This window comes from Emys orbicularis, chromosome 25 (assembly GCF_028017835.1).
Source record: "Emys orbicularis isolate rEmyOrb1 chromosome 25, rEmyOrb1.hap1, whole genome shotgun sequence".
Classification (NCBI taxonomy): Eukaryota; Metazoa; Chordata; order Testudines; family Emydidae; genus Emys; species Emys orbicularis.
This window is the reverse complement of record NC_088707.1, coordinates 6,027,672-6,053,577: the sequence shown is the minus strand read 5'-3', so window position 1 is coordinate 6,053,577 and position 25,906 is coordinate 6,027,672. Positions and strand designations below refer to the sequence as shown.

General features: G+C 39.8%; 2 protein-coding genes across 6 annotated transcripts in view; both read left to right on the top strand.

Moving 5' to 3' along the window:
* The window catches only part of HOXB3 (homeobox B3), a 56,882-nt gene that overhangs the window by 21,175 nt on the left and 9,801 nt on the right, over window positions 1-25,906 (top strand). For 2 of the 5 annotated variants that reach the window (XM_065422715.1, XM_065422716.1), the window contains exon 2: window positions 11,589-11,815. The exons of 1 other annotated variant lie outside the window; for it this stretch is intronic. The gene's annotated coding sequence lies outside the window, so the exon portion shown is untranslated. Of the gene's footprint in view, window positions 1-11,588; window positions 11,816-21,013; window positions 21,180-21,954; window positions 22,029-24,555; window positions 24,596-25,906 lie in introns of all 5 variants that reach the window. 2 more of the 5 variants (XM_065422718.1, XM_065422719.1) reach the window with 2 other exon arrangements.
* HOXB4 (homeobox B4) lies at window positions 7,605-9,025 on the top strand. The gene is made up of 2 exons (XM_065422451.1): window positions 7,605-8,028; window positions 8,712-9,025. Exons 1-2 carry the CDS (start codon window positions 7,605-7,607, stop codon window positions 9,023-9,025), a joined length of 738 nt encoding a protein of 245 aa, XP_065278523.1.

The following is a 25,906-nucleotide window of genomic DNA, read 5'->3' as shown; positions in this document are numbered from 1 at the left end:
TGGTGAAATCTTTGAGGCTGTAACGTCCCCAAGCAACCAGCAGAGCTCGCTTCAGACCAAGTTCACAGTCATGACAGGGTCTCTTTGAGTTGCTCCCTATAGTAGCTAGAGCTTGGGTTTTGGTCTCTGTCTGTTCTTTTTGTGCCACAGCAGATTCCGCCCCCCCCCCCATTCCCGCCCCAAGACCTCCCCACACAAACTTATCTCTCAGACCTCCAGTCCCCCACAGATAACCAAAAGCTCCTCTAATCACCCAGTCCTCCAGCGCGGGGGGAAAAAATTAGAACAGACTAATTAGTGCAGTCAACAACTCACCTAGTCAACAACTCACCTATTTGACATCCCATTAGGCAAATAAAACAGAAATAATTCAAAATGAGATGAATCCAGTTGTGGTTTAAGGGACTTTTTTTTCTCTTGTTCTTCTAAACACACAGAGATAAAAGAAAAGTGCAAAGGGGGGAAAAAAATCCGACAGCCTATGAACCTGATGACTTGATGTGGAGAAACACATCTAATGTTTGCAAAGCCTGGACATTTTGTCCCCCCCCTTGACAAAGAAGGAACCCAGAAATGTTAAGAGGGTTTTAAAAAATAGGGAAATCTGTACAGCTTTACTTTCTGGAGACGTAGAAGGTGACTATGGTCTTTGGGGGGCTTGTTAATACAGCATTATAGCTCAAGGGGTCAAAAAGTTGAGGGTCAAAAGTTTACGCTGTGCGTGACTCAGTCTTCTGTATAGCCTGATAGACTGGATGTCACTGTTTAAAAAAAAAAAGGGTAGTGGTTTGGCGAAGGGGGTGGGGTGGAGAGAGGAAAGATCCTTTTCTTATGGGCAGAGATGAGAGAAAATAATAGCGAGGTAAGAGAGAGACGGGTAACAAGCTGCCAACCTAGAGTGAGAGAAACAGGCAGTGGGGGCTGGCAATTCGGAATGAGACGCCGGTAGAAAATAAGGTGGATGAATTAGGTTGGGTCTCCAGTGAGGAAATGTGTAGTGACTTCTAAATACTTTGCTAAAAAAGAAAACCTTTGAAACACCATATAGAATCTAATTAAAAGAATACAAGGGCAAAATACATTTATTAAATCCAATTACATGGAAGTCCCTATAGGATATTAACATGAGCTGTTATGCATATATACATATATATGACTTTAGAATGAATATTCTTTTATATATATATATGAGCTGTTATGCATATATGTGTGTGTGTGTGTATGACTTTAGAATGAACATTCTTTTATATATATATATATGAGCTGTTATGCGTATATATAAATGTATATATGTGACTTTAGAATGAATATTCTTATATATATATATATAAACTTTCATTCTCTAGTCACGTATGTATTACATGTAAACAAATATATAAAGAATGTTCATTTTACAGGCATTTTCATCATTTTAACCTCCAGACTGAATGTTCTAACACTTGGAATATATACTAATGAAAATACTGTTTAAAAAAGATCTAAAGGACAAAATAAACATTATTTATAGTGTATAAAATAAGCGATGGTATTTACACCTCAACTGTATATAATCCACAATGCCGCCTGCTATACACAATAAATAGGGTGATGGTTAACAAAATATTAAATGCACATGAAGGCTTTTTGAAAAGGTATCCATTATGCCCTTTGGTCCAGTTTAACTATCTCATTTTGCCCTTCCCTATACTTTCCTTCTGAATTTGAATTAAATGTGTTATATTTATTGCTAGAAATGTGAATCCATTCTGGCCAGTTGCAACAGTTTAATGAACTGATATAATAAATATTTCCCTTGGCATTTCACAGTTATTTCAACATACACTGCTGTACTTTGCATCCTCAAACTTCAAATATTATTTTTATCGAGGCTGGGGGTGCAGAAAGCTACTTTTCAATAGCAAATATTTGAAGCTATGCCGACTCTTTAAAAAATCGCAAATTTGCTTTTGTTCTCCTTTTTAAATATCTGCAGTGACTAAATACTTATAACACGCATCATTTTTCTTGGAAAAAGAGAGGGAGAGAGAATGTTAGAATCCTGGGAAAGGCATCCTGGATAACCCATTTGCTTTGCCGATTTGAGTATGTTCATACAGTGGGTGAAATTCGAGAGAATGTTAAAGCGTTTTGTTTCGCGTGATAAGTCTGGGGTTTAATTAATTACCACGAATTTGCTTGGTATTTATAAAATATCACTATACAAGAGCTACCGTTTAGTGCTAACTTGGGCCATCCATCTTTTCGCTCTTGTAATTACTATACTTATCTCTATAGAACAGTCATTTCAACTCCAGGTTTATATAACAGGTAATAGATAACAACTGTCATTTGTTGTCGGGATATTAACACAAGCAGGTATAATTTCGAGGCCATCCTAATAATAATAACAACGTTTAACTTTCAGTTTAGGAATGCAAATCTCTACGGTTCTCTGGAAGATTCACTTGAAGTAACAAGTTTAAAAAAAAAAAAAAAAAAACCAAACCAAACAAAAAAAACCGAGGAGACGAAATGAACATATTATTTGCAAGGATATTTCTAGTTTATCTACCTTGTTTTCCCCCGTTCCTCCGTGTCTGAGTGCGTGGATTTGTATATAACATAAAAGCAGTCGAAATAAAATTAAAGAATGTGATTTCTTCAAAAACAATAGATTAAAGGAGCTTCTAATCCCAATTTACTTTTCAAATTACTTGTTCTATCACCGGAACAAGCACGATGCTACATTGTGTGTGTGTGTGTGTGTGTGTGTGTGTGTGTATTAACGATAGATAGATAGATAGATAGATAGATAGATAGATAGATAGATAGATAGATAGATAGATAGATAGATAGATAGATAGATCTGTAAACTCCCTGCAGGCGGCTTTAAAAAAATATGTAGCCTATATGACTCAGATATCCTAGAGATTATTAACCTTTATCCCCTTAGTAATGCATACTACACCTATCATTTGGGTATTTAAAGGATGGGGGGGAATGTTGCAGTTCCTTCTTTCAAGTACAGATCTTTGTAAATTTTTGTAAAGCGTTTAAAATAAAGTGATACGCACAGTCGATCAGAAAACAGACGATTCAAACCTTCTATGAATCGTTTGCTTAGAGAGGAAAAACTGGGGTGACATGTTTTCCATCTAAACTTACATTCACCCGATTTTTTTATTATTAATTTTTAACTGTGATCTAGATCAAGTTGACTCTTATTAAAAGTCCCATCCTATAGAATCATCTCAGGCTTCCTGTTATGTAGAGGAAGTCCCTGCTTACTACGAGACACCAAAACGTTGATGCTTTCGATTGCAAAGAAAGCAGGACTGGCAGTCATAATTATTGGATGACTAGGACTCCTTCAAAAAAAAAAATCTTCAAAGGGAAATTTACAAACAAAATGATGTGCACTAAGCTCACTTGGAATTTCAAGCAATCGAGGAAAGGTCTGAATAAAATTCTTTGCCCTGCCATTTTTCTCCAAAGTAATGACCTGGGTAAAATTCAATATGACCGAGAGAACTATGCAAGCGTATTATAGACCAGTGGGAGCGGCCCCCGGAGTGGGGTGAAACTCAGGTCAGAGCGTCTAACAAATATTAAAATGTTCAAGGGACTCGGGACACGCCTAGCTGTTTAACAAAGACTGACAAAGTATGAGATTAATACGAAAACTTGCGGGTTTCCAAACCCAAAATACTCAGAAGGGCCTATCGCTTGCTCCCTGCCAGTAGCAGTTTTTTGTTTGTCTTTAAAGACAATAGTGGTGTATGCTGGGGGAGGAGGGGGGGCGAAAGAGGGGTTCTTATCGAGAAATAATCCCTCTTCAGGGGGAAGATAGCAGAGAAGAACTCGGCTCTTGGGTTGGGGGTTCTTTTATTTGTTTGTTTTGTGCCCGGAAAGCTTTACGAACTTTTGTGGGAGCTTCCTCGAGTGCTATAGAAGATTGTTTTGAGCTGGGGACTGGGGGGAGGGGGGGCTTTTATTTTTTTAAAGGTATGTATTGTTGCTTTTTTTTGGCGTTGCACCTAGAGAGAGCGGGAATGGGCAGGAAAAGGGGTCGCTTTCAGAGGTCATGCACTCAACCTGTAGAACTGAAAGGTAAGAAAAGCCCCTGATGCAATCAGGGGGACAAGTGGTGTGGGGGTGGGGGGAGGAGAGATCGGATACAATTCTAGATGTCTTCTTGATCATTTTTTTTTTCAAGGTAGGAGGCTATTAATAGGAGTTGGTCAGAAAAGGGGCTGTTTAGGCAGGGAATTAAGGATGCATTTGGGGGGATTTTGCCTTGGCAGGTGTCTCATCACTTCAGCGATCCTCTCCTCTTCAGCTCCTTCTCTCGGAGCCTTTTTTATAGTCTTAATGGTTCCTCCCGCCTGCTTTCCTTTTATTGTATAATATAAATAAACAGCGAGACGGCAGGCCGACCCTGCTAGCAGTCGAAAGGGAGAGAGGTAGGTTTGGACGGCGGCTAAGCGGCTTCCCCCCTTTGAAATGGAGAGAGAACGTTAGCTAGATCTATCTTTCTAAACTTCCGAAACGTTAGACGTTTTTATGAGCGGAATAGAAAGTGTGAAAAAAGTGCAGGCGTGTGTGTGTGTGTGTGCGTGTGTGTGTGTGTGTTGGGGCTGGGGGGAGTACAGGGCAGTATCGTTTTCTTTTTAATTCGGGATCTGAAGCTGTGATGTGAGACTTCTGGAGGAAAAAAAAAAGATTTCTGGCAAACACTAGGGGTGCTGGTGCTACTAAAACCCCTTTGTCATTGCAAAGGAAAATTAAAACGGGATGTTTTGGGGAGGGGGCTGTAAGGGAGGGGGGTATCAATCCAGAATAGGCCCTACCTAGCTGTTTATGTTTAAGGTATAGGATTTACCGGTGTTGGTTAGGGTATTGCTGCTGTTGGGGAAATTAACAAAAGGACGCAGAGGCAGATGGAATCAAAATACAAAAGTGTAGTCCGAGTGGACTGTTTTGCTAGAATTGGTTTATTATAGTTTCAGTCTTTACTTTGTTCTAGCATATTTTATTTGGATTCTTATTTAATTATAGCACACTGAATAGAAGGCGGTCTATTTCTGAGTCACTGCCTGTTCCCCGGTACACTTGAGGGGTTTGGGGGCATTTATGCAGACTTGGGACATCCTTGTCTTGTGTGAAAGGCATTATAAAGCAACCCCCGAGATCTGCTTGGTGTGCAAGAAACTTTTTGTGAGTGTTAGACGCTTGGGAGCTTGCAAAGGGTAGATTTTACCAGTTCTCTTTGAGAAGTGCTCTCGATTGTCTTACCTTGGCGATAGATATTGCGAGCGATACAGTCGACTCACCTTTAAGCAGCCGGAAAATCTTAACGCATGATGTGTCCCAAACAAGCGGTGTTCATTCATTCTCTGCCTTACAAGGTTTTTTGTTTTTTTTTTAAGCAGTGCTATTTGAAATATATTTCGATTTGAGGGGAGGGGAAAAACAGTATTTCCAGCCAATGAAGGGGGAAATGTAGCATCTTTGTGGCATCGTCTGTGACTGAGTGCTGTTAAAATACGATTAAATCGGAGATATTCAAACAAAAACGTGTGTTGCTCCCTTCTGATTTTTTTGGTGGGGTTGGGGTGGAGGAGCGTGTTATACTTTTAATTTCTGGAGCTACTGGAATTTTAAACGAAGTCTCAACATGATGCTATTCTCATTCGTTCCGAATGAAGGTTCATTAGCTAGACAGTATGAATATTTTATTGCTTTCGGAAATGAAACTCCTTTGATCTTTTTCTCGGGTTATAAAAAGAATTGCCTGTCATAAAAAAAAAAAAAGAATATCGTCCCATCTGCCTTTATATTCTGTATTTATTTTCATCTGTTTCTCTTCCCCCCCACCCCGTAATTTACTTTTATAACAAAAAAACTTTGGATGACCTTCAGAAACTCAAAAAAAAAATTCTGAAATGTTTGTCTCTGTTGATCAGTGGATGATATTGAAACGACCACATTTGGAGTGAAAATTAACTATTACATTTAAATTTGAAATGAATGATAATTTGGGACTCTACTTATGCTTTTAGATATAGTCCAGGACTATTTTTTGGAACATAATGCTAAACTAATGTTCAGTGTATCAATGAATAGGTAGGAACGTACTGTATTACTTTTATAGCCGAACAATTACTAGCTCTGTATTTCGAATGGATGAATTTCATTATTTGTTTTTCCTCTGGAAAGTGGAAATTTTAACCATATTTATTCATAGATTAATTCTTTTAGTAGCAAAGCTCTTGTATGAAAAATAATAATACTAATAATAAATTAAATCGAAGAGAATTATTACAGTTAAGTGAAGTTAGAAGATTTCTGACCAAGAAAGATGCATCTGTCTTCTATATGTACCCTGTAGATCCGAATTTGTGTAAAGGAAGTTGTGTCACAAATTCGTATCTAGGGGAATATGTAGTTGACACAAACACTACAGTCATTCTCTCTGAAGAAAAAAAACTAAATAAAAGGATGAAAAGAAGCCTTGGCCAGAAGATCGTTTTTATAACCGAAAAGAAATATTTGGGTATTTACCTAAACTCCCAACTCTAGTACTCCTGTGGTAAACTTCATCACCTTGTTCTAATAAAAATCTGAGCTGTAGTGGGTGTCAGAAGTATTACGTCACTGAAATGCAGGAGAAAAACGCTGGTGCTTTAATCTGTATAATTGCTTAAATTACACTAGGTATAAATAATCCAGCCAAACGCTGCCCTGTTTCCTGATTTTTATGAAGGGATTATTAGGTGCTTCGATTTTAAACACCCGTCCAAATGTTGCTTTTTTAATCATGTTTATTACAATGGGGGAGAAGGGAACAGCGCTGAGACTAGTTAATTTTATCTTTAATTGTCCATAAAGCCCTTTATTTCGTGTTCAGAGGAAGGGCTGTCTCTTCCACCCATGGCTGGAAAATGGTCAATCGAATACCGAAGCTAAATGTGATTTAGGAGCTTCGGTACCCCGAATTAGCTGATGAATTTTCTATCGATCCAAAACAAGCCCTATTTATCTCTGCCAGTATCTCAGCGCAGAGTCGCTACTCAAACCGCTTCATATCACCTACATTAAGAACGAAATTTAAACACCAGCCAGAGGGATCTCAATGTATCATCTGCCAGGGCATTCATTTTGATCCGGAGCGGATTTCCCTCCCTCCCCCCAAAATTACTGAAAATAATCCCCCCCCCCCCGGTAACACACAACTAAGCCAAGACACACCTACTGAAGGGAGTGGGGATTTGTTATCACGAGGGGTTAAGTGGTGACATTAGAGGTTTACAGCTCGAGATGCTAATCTGGGTAAGTAGCATTGTGCAGGGGCACGAAATTTCACCCTGGCTGAAAATATGTAAATATTGGTGATTAAAAAAAAAAATCCTACAGGAGTAAGAATGCCCCTGTGTGAGGATATTTCCTTATCCGGGAATCGCAGGGAACCTCGCCATTGGCCGCCGGTGTCACATGGATTCCTAACTTTGTTCACTTGACAGTCTGTAGGAGGGTTTTACGAAACAGGAAAACGAGTAGGGGGGATAGGAATAAATTTTAGTATATTTTTTTTGTGTGTGTGTGTGTGCAAATCAAAGAAATTAATGGCCATGAGTTCGTTTTTGATCAACTCCAACTATGTGGATCCCAAGTTCCCACCCTGCGAAGAATATTCTCAGAATGATTACCTTCCCAATCACTCTCCGGGATATTACAGCAGCCAGAGGCGAGAGACCACTTTCCAACATGAGGCGATGTATCAGCCACGGTCAGCCTGCAACGAGCCGCCCTACCCAGCTTGTCAGGGCTCCGGCCACCAGCCAGCGGTGCTCTCCCCCAGGGATCATGTTCATCCTTCTGCCGGACTTCAGAGCCACCTCTCAGAGCCAAATCACCACTGTGAGTCGGTCACCCCCAGCCCTCCTCCACCCTCCTGTAGCCAAAACTCTATGAACCAAAGCCCATCTAATTCTTCTTGCAAAGAGCCAGTAGTTTATCCCTGGATGAAAAAAGTCCATGTAAGCACGGGTAAGTGAACTAAAGTGGCTTTTGCTTTATACTAACTAGCACCTCAAAGTCTTGTGGAAAGCCTATTGCACCAGTTGTAAAATAACCATTCGTGGAGATTTACGATCGCCTGTTTGCAGAGCAGTATAATTACATCCTCCATAAATTTTTATGGCTCTACTTGGCCAAGTGCCTTTGAAGTCTCTGTTACCATCCTCCTCCAATTTCTTGCAGGCTACTTTTTTATGGCTGTTGAATCTTCATAAGTTACGTTTTATGTTTTTGTAATTTGTATTTAAGTGGTGGGTTGAGTAAACTTTTACTATTTTTCCTCTCACTTTTTTTTGGACGTGTTATTAAAAAGAGAGGGTGTATGTAGGGGGGGGGATTTTATGGATTTTAAGGAGCATAGATGGTGTATATATGTAAACTATAATTGCACTATGTTATCAAGGAGAGTATGTTGTAAAATATATCTAGGGAAGTTTAAAACACATCTAGACATGGATGTACGTCATGCAATCAGGGTGGAGTGAGGGGGTTGGAGATGGGTTAAGTGTATATTTCTGGAAGATCGCGGTGCATCTTTCTGCTTCGAGTAGTCTCCGAGCAAAACAGTGGGTGACACTTAGAAAAATTTAAAGGGGCAGCTCAGTAATTCTTTTTTTCTCTTCTCCCCCACTCCCTCCTTTGTGTTTGTTCAGTAAACCCCAGTTGCACAGGAGGGGAACCGAAGCGCTCCCGGACAGCTTATACCAGGCAGCAAGTCCTGGAGCTGGAGAAAGAATTCCACTATAATCGCTATCTCACGCGGAGGCGCAGAGTAGAAATTGCCCATTCTCTTTGCCTGTCCGAGCGCCAGATCAAAATATGGTTCCAGAACAGGAGGATGAAATGGAAAAAAGATAATAAATTACCAAATACCAAGATCAGGTCTAATTCTTCCAACGCCTCTGCAAGCCTGCAGATACAAGGAGGTTCTCAGAACCGAGCCGATGTACCAGCCACCGGCCTATAATTGTTTCTTTTGTGTGTGTGTGTGTGTGTGTGTGTGTGTGTGTGTGTGTGTGTGTGTGTGTGTGTGTGTGTGTGTGTGTGTGTAGGAGACACATGATAATATTTTTATGTTCCCAGGGGCGTAACGGGGGCATACTCTTTATTTATAAATGAGGGAAACTCAGCTACAAAACAAACAAACAAACAAACAAACAAACAACAGAGATGTGCTTTTGTGCTCTCTCCCATTCAAAGAAGGCTGTAGATAGTAGTTTTCAAATTTGGCTAAGATGAATCCTTGTTTCATCTTTAATCACGCCAAACTCTGCCCCATTTGTCATGTTTACTCTCCCGTACAAAGGATGGACCTTATGCTTGCGATTACCTCGACAACCAGTGTTCACTTTAATAAATGAGGCACAGTTTCTTCGAGAGAAACTGAATTTTCGTTTCTTTTCTTTTGCTGCCTACCAGCCACAAAGCGAAAGTTTCTATTCAGATCCCCAAGGGCACAGCAGTTCTGGCAACTGTAACACAACCCTATAGACCAAAAAACAAACAAACAACAACGACCCTTACTCCATGCGGTATGAGGACCGGGGGGCCAGAATACATGTTGAGTATTGTAATGATCAGGGTCATACAGATGGAGAAAGAAGAGATTGGCACAATTTAAAACAAACCGAGTGAAATTTGGGGTGGGGGGTTGGGAAGGAGACCAACATAATGGAGACTTATGTAAGAAACCCCCTGCCATTTTTGAGTCCAGCAGGTTAATTACCTCACTTGTAAATCTGGAGGGGGGGGGAACGTATTTAGTTTAGAAACTTGATGATCAAATAATGCCACTTGAATTTAAACCTTCGTCAAAGGCGGTGTGGGGAGGGAGGGTTCTTTGCTTCTCCACTAAGATTCAGTCCATTTTTGTACTGAGCATATGAATAAAAAATGGAAGGTGGGGGTCCCCTTCTTTCTTGATGGAAAAGGGGTTATGAACTTCGTACAGATTTTTTTTTCTTTCCATGTTCTATAGTACTTGACATTCCGAGCTGATGTGATTTCAAAGAACTTTTGGGATCTTGATTTCCCCCTTCCAGTTGTTCATTTGAATTACCTCCTATTGTTCTTTGTGATATTCATAACTTGTACATAGCAGAATTAAAGCAAATAGAAATAAAATTTTCGTTGTGACTATAAACCGTGTATGTTTAAAAAAATAAGTGTTTTTTTAATTGAAAATGTGTTAGTTTTATAAGGATTTCTGTCAATTACACCTCGCTAATGAAAACAAAATATGTTTGACTATAGGGTATCTCAGCCTTAAGTACTGCTCAGCCTTACATATTGTGATTTATTTATTCTAAGCACATATTAATATGGTTGCATGATATGTTCACAAACTGGTTTCAACAGTGTTGGTCATTAAAGCGCTACATTGTATTAAGGAATTAAAGCAGCGGTGTATTCCTCAGGACAGGCTACTTCATTTTAAAAAATCTCCTTCTCCAAGGTATTTAATGCATTAATGAGTATAATTTTTGCACAGATGTTTCTCGGTGTTTGCAGGTTTTCTGTGTATTTTTATATTACAAAGGAGCTGACTACTGCAATAGCTCAAACCCTGACAAGCAAATAGATAATCAAGAAGACAAATGGCTTCTTTTGTGAGCCACAGCTCTTGTATTAATTTTCATTTTCTTGCTCATAGAAAGTATCGAAAATACTGTTCAGGGCGAAATAACATTCCAGTTCTAAGTTACCATTTTTTTTAAAGGGGGTGGGGTTGGGGGAAGGAGGCCTCTAGACCATACAAAGAAAATCATCATGTTCTGAATCATTCCCTATAAGAAAATGGTTTTCGCTTATTTATGAGATTTTATTAATTTCTCTAAGTAATGATTAAAATACCCCACAACATTATTAAGAACAAAGACCTGGCTTGGAATATTTAAAGTGGTAGAATGGCTATTTCTGTTCTTAGGGTACTTAGCAATTTTAACTCAGACCTTGCAAATAAACTGCGTTCAAAAGTTGTCCCTTCCTCCCCCACCTCAATAAATCGTCCATTACGTCTTTTATTCTATTGACTTTGTAACAGTTTGTAAGAAATATTTATATGGTCATGTGATACAGAGCCGCTACACGTCTTGTGTTGGAAAAATGGAGTTGTGTATGTATTTGATTAACTTTTGCCCCTTTAAAGGCAAAAAGAGCAAACCTTCAGAGTTTTTATTTCGACGAGGGGTGGTGGGGACTGCATTTATTTTGATGGCTGATTTTTTCCCCCTTTGATCTGCTTCCTATGTAAAGGCGATGCAATTTTCAGATAGAAGCTATGCTCTTAAGGGTACCAAAACAGTTCTTAAAAAGCATATGCTGTTAGGAATGCAACTTCTATAGAACAAAATCAAAGCTGGAAAGTATGAATAGAATTGAAGGGGGAGAAAAGAAGATTTCTATAGGACCTAAAAGTTCACAGCCATTATAAGCAGACAGAAGCCAAGAAAAATGCGAGAATTATACAGAAAATCATTAATCACTTCTTTTCTTTAAATACTTATCCTTTCCCCATTGTTATTCAACAGCAAATCTCCGCAGACCGTCTGTTGGGAAAAAAGTACCCGGAGTCCTACAAAAATCTTCAAGGGGAATAATAACAATAAAAAAATCTGGATCATAAAGTTGAAAACTTTTTTTTTTTTTTTTTTGGAAAACAAAACGAAACAAACAACAACTCTCACTTGGGAAGAATCCACTCAAACCATGAATACCGTCTATGGGGCGTTGGAAAAAGGATGTGGGAATGCACAAGGTAAAAGAACCGACTGCTTGACATGCATTTTTGATCGTTTTATTGCCTATTTTCAAGAGTACGTTTTTTTTTGGGGGGGGGACACACATGAATCTTTTACGGGATTTCCCTCGGTTTCCTCATTTTATTTTGTCTGAGGGGGAGAGAGAAAAGAAAGATATCAAACAGATTACATATAAAGGGAATGGCTAAAAACCCGTATTTTTCCATGTTATGGTGTGAATCCTATACAGCTTGGCTTTGCTAGGATAACTCTTTTATCTAATGGAATACAGAGGAAAAGCAGATAGCTAAGAAATTAGCCTTTTTGTGACCAAGGCAGCTTTGCTATTTCAAATTATATTCCTCCATGTTCTATTTTGCCTTCTTGAATTGTTGAAACCTAAGTTAAAAGGCTTTGTACAAACGTCACGTGTGACTATGGAAAGATCAATCTGGTAGATGATTTCTTTTTTAGTGTGTCAGATGTTCCTTTGAGGAATAACAGTGTTCGACTCCTTTAGCCAAATCAGACTTTGGGGTTTCTCGTTTCTGGTTAGAAGAGTTGTTTTGTGGAAAGTGTTGGCCTTTATAGACTGTGTTTGGGTGAGCCGGGCTTGTCTGATTGCTGTACGTTTCAAGACTTTCTGCATTTTACTGGGGAGACTGAAAGGCAAAATAAACAAATAAATTGAGGCAAAATTCTGAGCTGCCGAGCACAGATCGCGTATAGGGTTCACCCAGAGGACACGTTTTCTAACCGATTAGCTGAGTATTATAGCCAAGGACTGACCTCTCAAACCCCTTGACCTTTCCAAGACTGGACATTGTGCTGTGTAACATTTCCAGCGTCGAACTGGACGGGGCTAAGGCAAACTTTGCACCTCCGGAAAGAATCTTTTAAACCACTCGTGTTCATGGTTGTTTCTTAATGTTGCCATTGCTGGGCCATCGCGGGGAATGCAGATGAAAGGCGTCCCAGGACGATCGGATTTTGTGTGTGTGTGTTTGGTTGGCTTTTAGTGTCTTAGTCATTCTATATTCAAATCTGGTCACGATGCATTGTTTATCTTCTTGGCTTTGGGTTTCAACTCAAAGCACCGAGGGTCTCCAGTGTAACAGACAAAGGGCAGCTGATTTTTTAGAGTCGGGAAGCTTGCGATCAGTGCAAGGGGAAAGATCTTTGGGCTGGCTCGGCCACTTGGGTTTGTTTTGTTTTGTTACCTCTCAGGAAGGCTTTCAAAAAAGGACCCCTACACTACCCCAGCCAAACGCCTCTCACTTTTCCCTCAAACCTCAGCTATCTTCTCCTTTCCAGAAAATCCTTTGTTTCGAAGGGTCTCCTCTCCCCCCCCCCCCCCCCTTGCTCCTAGCCCACAACACTCTCAAAAGCCCTTCACAGCTCGTCTGTATCTGCTAAAGGGGTGTGATATTTGCTGATGCAGCCAGGGGTTTCTTTTTGATGGTGGTGGTTGGGAGGGGAGTGGGGCTACAGGAAGGCAGGCGGTAAGGGTGTTTATCGGTGCGTGTTGTTGAAACCACCTCGCTCCTTTTAAAATTGTGGCCTTCTCCTGGGTCTCGCGACGGCCCTTAGTCCTGGTAGCGACGAACACTTATATTGACACGGAGCAGCGTTTACACAGCCACTCCGGGGGTATGAGACATTCTAAACGGCGAAGGATGAACCACTCCTTTTGGAGTGACGTGCTCCGTCAGACATTTGGTAGCCGTCTCCCGACCTCGCTGTATTAAAGCCAGAGACCCAGTCATAGAGAGCCCGGGTGTCTTTTGGAGTCTCCGTTTAGATCTCTATATGACACCTGATGTCTCGAGTCATCGCTCTGAGGTTTTTACTCTTCCCACCTAGTTCCTGATGGAAGAATGTAAATATTTTTAATCAGCATGAGTCTGAAAGGTGTCTCCTTGGGACATGCCCTTTCTGTCCCATGCACTTCTTTGTTCGCTTCGCCTGCGTCCTGAAATCGAAGCCGGACCAAAAGTCTATTGCATCAAATCAACTGGAATAGCTTGTCTAATTGCCACTACGATCTGAGATTTATTTATTTGGAAGCCAGAGCAAATTATATATATATATATATATATATATATATATATATATATATATATATATATATATATATAATTTATATAATTTTATATATATATATATATATATATATATATATATATTAAAATACAACGCGCGAGATTGTCTCTGTATAATATAAAAATACTTTCAAACACACACCCGGAATATTTCTATATTATAGGTGTATCGACACCTTGTTGCCGTGTTCGGTTTCCTTCAAATGCTCCTCTCTGAGTGAGGATCTCGCTGGGGAGAGCAGTTTGGGAGTTTCTCAGCGTGAGCACCTTCCCCCTGACAGATTTATGATCTCCAATAAAAACGGCGTGTTTAAATTCGTAAATCAATCTCCCCTTCTCACTATATAAACGTTCATTTTAGCTCTCGAAAGAAAGCTGCTTTGATGATCGCACCTCGGAGGCGGAGGGTGCTGTTTATGGCCGCAGTTCCTATTCTTTGAACTTTCAGCGAAAGTTGCTCTTCTCAAAAAAAAATACAGCCGGATTTTTTCTTTTTTGTTAGCTTATTTTGGGGCGGCGGGGAGGGAGGGGGAGAGGTTGGCAAGCAAAATTCGGATACGGGATAGTTTGCTTTTTAAAAACAGGTCTTTACTGAAGGAAAATGTGTGGCTTTTCCATTTACCCCCCTCCTAGTCTGATAATGTCCCAAATTGAAAAATCATCTAATTCAACGGATAAAGGAAGTTTGCTTTATTAGGTAACAGCTCCTCTATCACCATACAATGTCACAGAAAGGATTTAAAAAAAAACTGAATAAATTCACTTTTCATTTTCTGTGTTCCCCCCTCTCGGTATTATACCTTCACCCAGAATTTGTAGCCGAAGGTTTTATTTAAAAAAAAAGCAATTTCGCACAATAAGGTCTATGCTTTGAAAACAATTAAATTTTTTCGGGCAATTGGCTTCAGTATTTATTTCCCCAAGCTTTAAACAGCCCTTTCCTCTATCACAGCCACTTCAAAATTTTGCCTGGATTGAACGTTGGGTATGAATGTTCTAACCTTTTATTAATTAGTTTTAAAAATGTGCTCTTTCAGGTAGCTGCTTTCCTAGAGAGTGGATTATTAAACTCCGGACAACTCTCGCTAAACATCCATGCTTATCTTTATTTTATCTATGTTTATAGGTATTCCGAGGCTTGCAAAAATAGAGCTTTATATTCAAACGCATTCCACCTTGTTTGTTACTAGAGGTCTCCCACCGTCCTATTGTTTGATCTTCAGTGGCTCCTTATGCATTGTATCCGTTCTATTGTTTGAGGACGTGAGACAGTCATCCTTAGCACCTGAAAAATAAGGATGCGGCACACCTACGCTAGATTTGTAAAAAAAAATCTTAGATTCCTTGTAGGGCTGAAAGGAAATCAGTGCCATAGCTAGGTCTGTACATGCGTGTGCCTGTGTTTATGTAAACATATGTAAGTCTGTTGATACATACAGACGTGTGCACATTGTTGTGTGTCAGTGAGGCATTTGCCTATTTGGTATTTGTTCCATAGGCAGCTCCTTGTACATTCACTATAAGCAGCTTCCTTTGTTGGCCAGCCTTTCGCAGGATTCCGTTTTGGGGCATCTCAGCTCAGAGCCAAAACGGACTTCAGAAATGCAATAAAGACTCACAAAACAGCAGAAGCCACAAGCTCTGGCCCTGTATCCCAATGGGAAATTATTATTTTTTTTAAATCTGGATCCATGAGCATAAATATCCTCAGAGGGCTTTGGACCCTAAAACAGTTGTTCTACTCAGGGGAAGGCTGTAATAAAATGTCAGGGAGAAAAGCATTATGTGTCTAGCAGGGCAAAGAGGCATCAGGGTTTGGGGAAAGTGTTTAAATATTCTAAACTTCGAGGGGAGTGGGGGTGGACACCCTAACGTTGCGTCCTTTAACAGACGTATGTATATTACAGTATAGTGTGCTGTGCATACACTCATCCCACGTTCACACGCCTGTGTAAGTATGCATATGTGTTTATAGAAATAACTAGGTAGGCAGAATATCTCTGTAGATCTAGAATGTTACATTCAATTCTAAACTTATTTTTTTTTTGGGGGGGGGGGGGACACTGTTCCAGTGGAAGGTCACAGTGGTCCTTTGAGTATGAAACTGAGAGACCCCCTTCCCCCCTTCCAGATCACGTGATTCATTAAATAATTAATGCAGAGGTTGCAGAATAGATATGTATTCGTCAGGAACATCGCAGACATGGTCTCCTTGTGTCTGACGTGAAATTCAACTGTCCTTTAAAAAACAAGCCTATAGCAGAGGGGGGGAAAAGAGAGAGAGGGAGAGAAAGGGAGAAAGAGGGAGAGAGAGAGAGAGAAAAGTCTGCAATAAAACAATTCTCAGGAAGAAAGAAGCCACGCCGAGGGTTGGATTGTTGTGAGTAGCAGGGTCTTCCCAATTCCTAGCGTGTCTATATGTCCATGTAAATTTATTGTTTGTTATTAATGTTATTGTCGTAAAATGTGACAAATAGCCGTCTTCATTTCCTCCCATTTCTCTTCACATGGTGGTATGTGTGTTAATACCCATCGAGGCATTTCATTGATATTTTTAGGAATATTCCCTTCTCTCTCTCTCTCTCTCTCCTCACAACCTTTCTCTCTCCCTCTCTCTTTTTTAAACCCCCTTTCTTGATTTATTACAATAAGCATGTCAGCAGCGGTGCGGCTGCCATTGTGTGTGTGTGTGTGTGTGTTTGTGAGAGAGTTGTGTTGTTTATGGCGGTGTCCAAGATAAATCATTTCTCAAGTGAAAATGATGTGCAAGCGATGATATTTTAGAGCGAGAATTTCTCTCTGCCCCACTCCCTGGAGTTGATTATTTCAGACGATTTACAGTAATAGATCAGCAGCTAATATGAAAGCTCTATAGCTGGGGGTCTTAAATTACAGCATCTGTGATTACCAATTAAGGAGAGATTTGTATAAATTTGGTAAACCGGGAACGCCTCATTGGCATATAAACCTAGTAAAAGACCACGACCTTAATATAAAAATTACAGCTAGGAGTCTTGTATTGCAGCATCACTTTACTAGCTATTCCTCATTTTTCACCATCTTGTCCCCTCTCCCTCTCTAATAAGGACTTTATTGCACTATAAACACAGGTTGTTGAGGTGTGTTTATGTTTGTTTGGGGCTTTTTTTATTTATTTTGTTTTGGTTTGGGTTATTTTGTTTGCTTGTTTTTTAAGGCTGGATGTGTCCCATTGTATGCCACAGCTGATCAGAAAAAAAAATTCAGATAAATAACTAAATTTGAAAATGAAAATCAAATTACTGCAGGGAGTCAAAATGTACGGCTGCCTCTTAAATAGGGATAGCGTTTGATCACAAGCAGAGAATGAAGTGACAATGGAGGACAGAACAATAGGTGAGCTTCCTTGTCTTCCAAACTAACTACACGGGTTCTAAGGTAATGGAGCAATGTTGTGGGTTTCGTTCCGAAACCTGAGCATTTGACCCATTTATAATTCCCAAAGACTGTTAACAAAAAGGAAGTGAATTCATCCCCAAATAATTCGTTATTCTCTTTATGCAAAGAGGAAATAGTTTGCATCGCTTCCTTGCTGCAAGATCTTGCTATGATAGGTAGGTAGGTAAATAATGTCCTTAGGATAAAAGTTTCAGAAGTTTAGATAACAAAGGACATTTCGTTAGGAACGAAGAGCCTGATTTCTGTGATTTAGACTGGTATAAATTAGAAGTAAACCTATCGAGGTCAATGGAGTTACACGGATATAAAACTAGTGTACATGATAGCAGAAGCTGGCCCTACGTCCTCAAGAAATTAAGATAGGCATAGGCTGCCAACAGATATTAGCTTTTCACTGGCACTTGATATATAGAATATATATGAAATATAATAAGTAAATCCCTTTCAATCAATTGAGGCAGCGCAGTAAAGTTAAGACTTTGGGGAGCAGATTATTCTCCTAAAGAGCAGAGTTGATGGGTGAAAGACATAATGTTACCTGTTTAAAAAGCAAAAGTGTATAGAGACTGAGAATTTGCTTCCTTGATAGAAAGGGGAAGGTCAGAAGTCAACCACTTAGAATTTCCATTTTAAAACTTGACCAAATAGGTTAAAACCGTGAGTGTTGAAAGGGAAGGAGGAAGCGGGAAATAGCATTTTTAAAGATGTAACATGCAAGGAGTCAGTAAAACTGACAACAGGGCTGAAGATTAAATGTTCACACCGGATTCTCAAAAGTGAATCCAACCACATTTTCTGCACTCCCTTTAGCCCCCGTGAGCCAAGTTTAACACCATCATGAGGAGTGATATTTAACTCTGTCTGCTAGGGTAAACCTTTGTGTAGTAAAATTAGAGCAACTCAGCGACTTTCATTAAATATTAAGGGAGATCCAGGGACGGTGAATAAGCCAGGAATGCAACATCATTCTTTGTCAGGCATATATTAATTTAAATCGTTGGCTTCCAATTGATTTTGACCACTTGTTTTTTAGGTTTGAGATCCTGAGCATGAAAAATTAGCCCGCTGAGGAAGGCTCCTGTAGTTACGGAGTTGGAAGGAGCGAAAATATTAATTTCGCTCTCATTAACGTTATTATTACGGCTCCTTTGCTGTCATTAAAGCTTCAGACAGTGCACCACACATAACTCTATCGTCCAGCCCCATGCATTAGTCGCATAAAACAGAGGGATTAATCAATAGAAGGGGTGTTATTCGGTTCTGGTTCCAGACGCCATTGTGCAAACGTCTCCCTTAAATAAGTCAGATATCAGGAAGAGCTTCGTTTTCAGCAGGATGTTGAATCGGACAAGGTGGCAAACATGTATGCTTTTGACACCCTTGGCTATAATGAATCCCATTTTCCCATTCACCTGGCATCATGTACTCTCCAAATCCATTACTGATATCTCTATCTCTAGCCTTTTGATTTAAGGTGGGGGAGGAGGGAAAGATGCCTATTTCAGATAACACCTACATTTCTGCCTTGCCTTTCTAGCTGGTTTCTATTGAAAGGGGAGGTAGCACAGAATTGTGATTTATCTGATGCAAAAATTTTGGCTTGAGATAAGCCTGGCTATAGGATCTAATCTTATTGGTAATGTTGCCTCAGATCTTATTGGCTTCTACACTTCAAGTCAAAGACTTAGATTTTTATCAATGAGCTGTTTAAATAGACAAGGCGAAAGTTCCACACTTCTTTCTTTCTTTCTTTCTCTCTCCTACTAGAAATTTGCCACCGTTGTATCAAGCTGATGTTTACCAAGAACGGTTTCATTCTGCCTGGAACCTTCTCAATAAATAGACTCTGTGTTTTTTCTCTCTCTGTCCCTCCGATGGTTACCGATTATTTAGCATCGGATGACGTAATACAATGAAAAGGGTTTCGTTTCGTCCAGATTTGGGCAGCCAAAGGACTTCTCATTGTTCCCTTTGGTTGGTCAAACAATAACAGCAAAAACTCCTCTTACCCAACCATGATCTTTGTAACTCCCTGCCATACCTACCTCATTAAATCACACATATTTTCTCATTTGTGTTCATTATTGGTTTATTTATCGATTAGGTAATATAACTTCGCTGATTAGCTCTCTCCTATGGACTAAAACTATGTGTAGATCGTTCATTTTTATTTATTTATTTATTTATTGCGATATTTCTTTATTAACTCAGTTAAACTGAATACATCAGAAAGCAGCGGGCGGAATATTCTTCCTTGTGTTATAGTTATAAATAATATTCAAAATACTTGATGAGCTATTGATCTTGTCATTAAAATAGTTCAGGTTATTATTGTTTCGTTCATTTCTTTGCAATAACCAGTTCTTCTTGCCGACTACCGTTTCAGAAAAGTTTGATCCACCAACATGAAGAATCAATATTTACTTTATCATATACCATCTCCAAAGGAAGCACTTCTCCCCGCATCACACCCACCCTCCCATACATATACACCCACCATTCCTTTGCCAGAGAGGCAGCTATTAAGGTGGAAAATTTAAGTCCAACAGCACCTTAGTTCATAATTTATTGCAGTCTGTAAAAGAGTGTTATGTAAGATTAAAGAATTATGGAAGGATAGGACTCTTTGAAACTGCTATGTAAGGAGGCCAGTAGGTAATACAGAACAGGGTAAAACCTGCAGTCAATACATAAGCTTGTAGACTCAATAGATGAGGTCTCAATATATGAACAATGTATTTCCACTATGCAGTATTATAACTCTTATTCCTTATATATTGTCCATTTTCTGTTTTAAAATACGTAAGATTCAGGAATCATTCATGGGTCATACGTTTATTCCGGTTGGTCATTTAAAAACAAAAGGATTTAAAAAGAGATTGATATTGCATTGTAAATACAAGATGACCATTGTTTGTTAAAATAACTGGTAGCCACACCGATAACAGTAGCCCTGTCAAAGCGAATGAATTATTTTAACAAATCGTATTGTCTAAAGGAAGAAAAAGAAACAACAAACAAACAAACAGACAAGCAGGGGGAAAAAACAATTAATGTCCGAAATAAGTATATGCTATACAGGCCTTAAAAACTGCCGATCACCATAGCGCACTCCAGTGCAACTCAACTGATACATTTCTGTTTAAAAAGGGATTGGAACGAGATTTATTTCGAGAAAAGACAAAGGGAAAGGAGCCCTTTGCTTTCTGTTAAATAGGCAAAAGGTTGGATATAATGATGGTGTCCTTTGAAGTTCCGGGTGGTTTTTTTTTTTTTTTCCGAGGGGCTAATAACCACATTTCAACACTTGACTGCGATAAACCAAATCAGGTGCTATTTCAGAAAACCAGAGCCATCAATCAGAAGGGGTTGATTCCTTTTTGTTTAAAGACAGAGAGGGGTTAAATGTGGAATTTTCATTTAATATTTTGGGTTAAATCCAAGACGTCAGCCCTTATTGGCAGAAGTATCTATAGAACTCGGAAGAGAAAGCGACCAAAAACCAGGGTTACATTCTCTCCAAGTCCACTTGCACCAACAGGAGTTGCCAGCTCTCAGCCAGCAGTTTCTGAAGGAAGACTCTGGCAAGTCAAATGGCCAGCTGTGTCATGACATTTTAATAGGCAACTTTTGTCCTTTCCTGAAAATCAACCCAGGCCTTTCCATTCTCAATAGCCGTAACACATCAACATTCAGTGATCCCCAAGAGCCGGATCCAAAGCCCATGAAGTCAATGGATGTTTTCCCATTCGGTCCACGGGAGTGATTCCATTAGGCCAATAGGACTTCAGTGATGGCAGGCTCAGAATCGCCATGGTTTTAAAACAACACAAAACAATCGGTAAGGAGAATTTTCCCCCTCGCCCCCCCTTTTGGCAAATCTTACCCCTCTCATCCTTCAGACAGATTTTTGTTCACTCTTCAATTTTAGGTCAGGTTAAAAATAAGTTACAGGATCATGTCCATTGACTCCTATGACTTCGCAGTCTCTGTGATTAAACTCAAAAGTTGACAGGCTAAGTTGCAATTCACAAATATTTAAAAGGATCGCAATGACACATCTCTATTTTTTTTTAAATGCCGAATGTATTGCTTAACGTTGTGTGTGTGTGTGTGTGTGTGTGTGTGTGTGTATGTCGAGACATATGGAATCAATTTTGAATCTTGACATTGAAGACTGGCCAATTCCTACTGGCCTCTAAAACCAGAATCCATTTGGTTCTCCTCTCTCCGGCACCTCTTGTCACTCAGTATTATGCCCGTCTTGCAACATTTTAAGTCTTTATAAAGAGAAATAGCTTTTCAGAGAAGTGTCAGGGTTTTTTTTCCCACTACAGCGGGGAAAATAAGTACACGACCCGCACTCCCCCACCAGTATCTCTGGGCATCCTGGAAAGGGGTCTGCCTCCTTACGACACTTAACGCGGTTTTGGAAGGTTTTTCTTCAGTCAAGGCAGTTCCGTTCGAAACGAGTGAGTCCAAAAATCAAAGCATCTTTGGGGGGGGGGGGAAAGGGAGGAGGAAGGGAGAGAAATCCGTCCGACAAAGCTGTCAGCAAGATCCACTGGGGTGCAATAAAGTAGTTTCTTTTCTTCTCTTTAATTTGCTTGCTTCAGTTCAGATACTTGCAGCAGCCGATTTCCCCCCTTCTCTCCTTCTTCCTGAAGTCCTTGGTAGCGAACTAACACAGGTAAGAGGTAAAGGGGGGGGGGGGAATGGATGCAACTTTGCCTTTCCGTACTCTATGAATTCCAGCGCTCTGAGATATAATTAATCGCTCCCAACGCTTTGACAGGTTAGAGACTTCTCCATTGGTCAACGTGAACTATAGCTGACTTTCCCTAGTATCAATTTAAGACTGATCTCTCGGAAACATAGCCAGGGAAGTAGAAGATGAGCAAATATATATATATATATAAATTATCTTGCGTGGTTCATACCTAGACGGGATACAGGAGCTTCCTTTAAAGTACGTGTTTCCCAGCTTGGTTTCCCTGGGACACATTTGTTAAAGAGTTACCACCTCTCCGCTGTTTGAAAAAGAAACTACAAACGCTGCTTTGGAAAAGCGGGGTGTTAAACTGAAGAATGTATGTGAGCATGATTTATGGCCCTCAGAAGTTTTGTTTACTTGGAGCAGCTCCTAATTACAAGTCTTTTCCTGGAAGCCCATGTCTTCTAAAAATTCCACTATGCTGATAGTGGATTCCCTCCCCACGCCCCTCAAATTCTGCTTTTATTTGCCAGATGTGATTAACAAACATCTGGTTAGTTTACTTGTTTTTCCCGTTAGCTGACCAATTTATTTTGGTGGGCTGGGTAAGTATAAGAGGCTTCAACCTTTTATATAAGAATAGTTAAAATGTTTTCAGACCATGAAAGGAGTTCCCAATCTGTTCGGGGTTTTGGAGAATCCATAATAAAGATTTATTTTTGAAATGTAATTTCTTCAATGACCTCCATTTTAAAAGGAGGGGCGGGAAAAGAAAATGATTCATGTTGGAATATATGACACAATATTTACTAGTGTTGTTTCATCATTCATTCTGGGGCTAGGAGTCGGAAGAATTGGTCTCTTTGTTAAGGTCCGATGTGTATTTTAAGAGTGAGTTGCAACAAAACGAAGTTTATGTGGAAGACAGAAAGACAAATTGGATTAAATTTGAAATTCATTTTTAAAAAAATGTGCTCCCTGTTCAGTTTGGCTGGGTTTTGTTTGTATCCTTTTGTACTTTGATAATAACTCAGTTCCTGGGACAATTTGTTAGCTATAAAAATGCCCCCGTACATTGTAAAACCGGAAAAGTTTAGACTCAATGTCTAATATTTCCCGAGGCAAACTGGTGTATATTGGCAGAGAGCTACACAAGCGCCTGATTTTTGCTGAAAATTGCTTTGCATTAAATTTCCTCAGCTCCAGAATTATCTTTACTCGCCTCCAGCTAAACTTGAATTTTTTATTTTTTTTTACCAAGCGCGTGGTCTGTTGGCGAATAAAATCTGAGGGGAACCACAAGGCCCTAAATGACCGTAATTTAATTGATTTTATCATAAATCATCAACTTCATGAAGAACCAAAGTTTTCATTGAAGTAAATTGATATTAATGGACGATTTTTTGAAATTCCAACTCTCTCTCTCTGTAGTTGAAATAGATGTATTGGTGCGACTGTATCTGCTGATTTGGATTTCATTCCCGCCACCACTCTCACGACAAACTCATTACAAATTTGGGGGGCCTTATTTTTCTTGCTTTTGTAAGGATCAAATCTTAATGAGTCATCTGGGCAATTTTCAGTCACAGAAACACCACCGATAGGATTATTCTCGTTTGATGGTCCCTCAGAAGAGAAATGGGTTTCTTCAGAGAGCCGTCCTTAAAGTATGGTTTTGTCTGGATAGTGTGTGTGTGTGTGTGTGTGTGTGTGTGTGTGTGAGTGTGTGTGAGAGAGAGAGAGAGAGAGAGATTATAGCCAGATCCAGTGGCCCTACATTGGTGCTAAACATCACTGGGAGTGACATTGTTGCATTCCAAATTACAAGTGTTTGTACTCATTTCATTGCTAAGCATGCATGAGCTAGAGCAGATTTTAAAACAGAACTAGAATCTAAAGCGCCGAGTTCCATCTAAGTATTCCCCACAATAACGACATTGAAACCCTGCTAAACATTGTCGTTCGGAATTCTTTCTCCTCTAATTAAAAATTAACTATTTACTGCACTAAGTGACTGTTATGGACGCTAGCCTTTTGATATGTTGATGAATATGAGAGACTAAAGTCCCTTACAATATTACAGTATTTTAGCACAGCCAGTGATCGATTGATCTATCTATATGGGTCACTGGTCATGCTATGTGTGTACATCCATATATATGCATGTTAATGTGTACATTTACATGCTATGTGTCTACTATGTGTGCTTATATAGTATATTTATAGTATATAATAAATACACTATACAATGAGAATGTACAATGAAAATATTTTCTCATTGTATCTAATTATATAACATCTATAGTATGCTATACAAGTCAGTGTACTTATATAGTGCATTTGTAGTATGCAATAAAAACATTATAACATGAGATTGCAAAACGAGAATGTATTCTGATTGTATCTAATTAGACAGCACACTATACAAACACGCAGAGAACCAGAAATATGATTCCTGAACATAACTCTCTCTCTCTCTCTCTCTCTGACATTCCTCCCTCAGAAATTGTTACCTATCTGTATGTGACATCAAATGAAGGCAGGTAAAATGCATCCCTTGTGCATCCCTCCTTCCCACCCATCCCCCGCCCCGCATCACGCTTTATTAATTATTATTATTATTATTCAGAGGAATGCAGCTATAAAGTAACGGAATGCCTTCATTTTATAACAGAAACTGCCAAGTCAATAGATATTGGATGCTATCCAGGAATCCTTTCGAGAGGGAAAAATATATATCCTCATTTTCCCTCCAGATTTTTTTTTAAAGTGACGTGAAATCTGGATAGCCCATAAGCAGCAGATCATGCGGGCAGCCAGTGGTGAATCTACCGCAATGGAACACGCGTCCTCTTTCCAGGGGTCGAGAAAGGCTTTAACTGTAAATCCACTCGGTTAAGAGAGGGAGCGTGGGTGGTTAACTGCTCCAGCCGCCACCCCAGCCCACAGCGTCTCTCTCTAGTAAAGTGCAGGAGCAGGTTATCAGCAGCAGATTCAAAGCTGAGGTCTTCGGAGATTTCTGCTGCTGTTGCTCGGAGCGGAACAATCCTCTTTCTTTCTTTCTTTCTTTCTTTCCCCTCTAGTTCCTTCCACCTCTTCTGGCATTTGGCTCGGGAGCTGAGACTTTGCAAGCTTGTGGTTTTGGCAAAGACTTCGCACCTCCGTTTTCCTCCTCTGCTTAGAGGACCGAACAACAACAACAACAACAAAACAAAATCAAAACAAAATATCTGAGGGGAATGACTGAGGAGGTGGGAAAAAAGAAAGCGACCGCTGGCAACTAAGTTTAGAGAATTCACTGGAAGGGGGGGACGCTGGGTGGGGGGAAGTTCATTTAACAATTCTGTATAAAATGGGTAAAAGGTTGACGTCTACCAGTCACGTGAGCGCATAATTCAAGTCATTATTTTGGCATTTAGAAAGGTGGGGGTGTATGTGGGGAGGGCTCCTGTCCAATCTAGTCTGGCTGGTCACTGGCTTCCTAAATAACTATTTACAGCGCTCTGGTACCCTAACCCTTCCCCCACTCCTAAAGGGGGGGAAAATGACAGTATAGCAACATGTGTGGACGAAAGACTTTTGGCGACCAGAGAATTTATAGAAGAGGAGAGAGCTTCAGGGGGTGAAAAAAACAGCCAGGAATAGTGGGAGCCCGGGTTTTGTTGTTGTTTTGTATTTAGGAGGTAATTCAAAAGCACTTCCGCTGGTTGATCATTAACCCGGTGAGTTATTACTCTTGTAAGCAAAGGTCATGGAGAGAAAGAGAGCTAATCTCTCAAAGACACCGCACCCTCCGTTTCATTTTGATTTCTTATCCGGAGCTGGCTTCTGTTTAGACTTTGTGTGTGTGTATG

What these genes read in the sequence shown, in the direction of transcription:
- HOXB4 (XM_065422451.1), top strand. Translation starts at nt 7,605, where the DNA reads ATGGCCATGAGTTCGTTTTTGATCAACTCCAACTATGTGGATCCCAAG. An exon ending in AAAAGTCCATGTAAGCACGG is followed by an intron (nt 8,029 to 8,711) that starts GTAAGTGAACTA and finishes GTGTTTGTTCAG; the next exon opens with TAAACCCCAGTTGCACAGGA.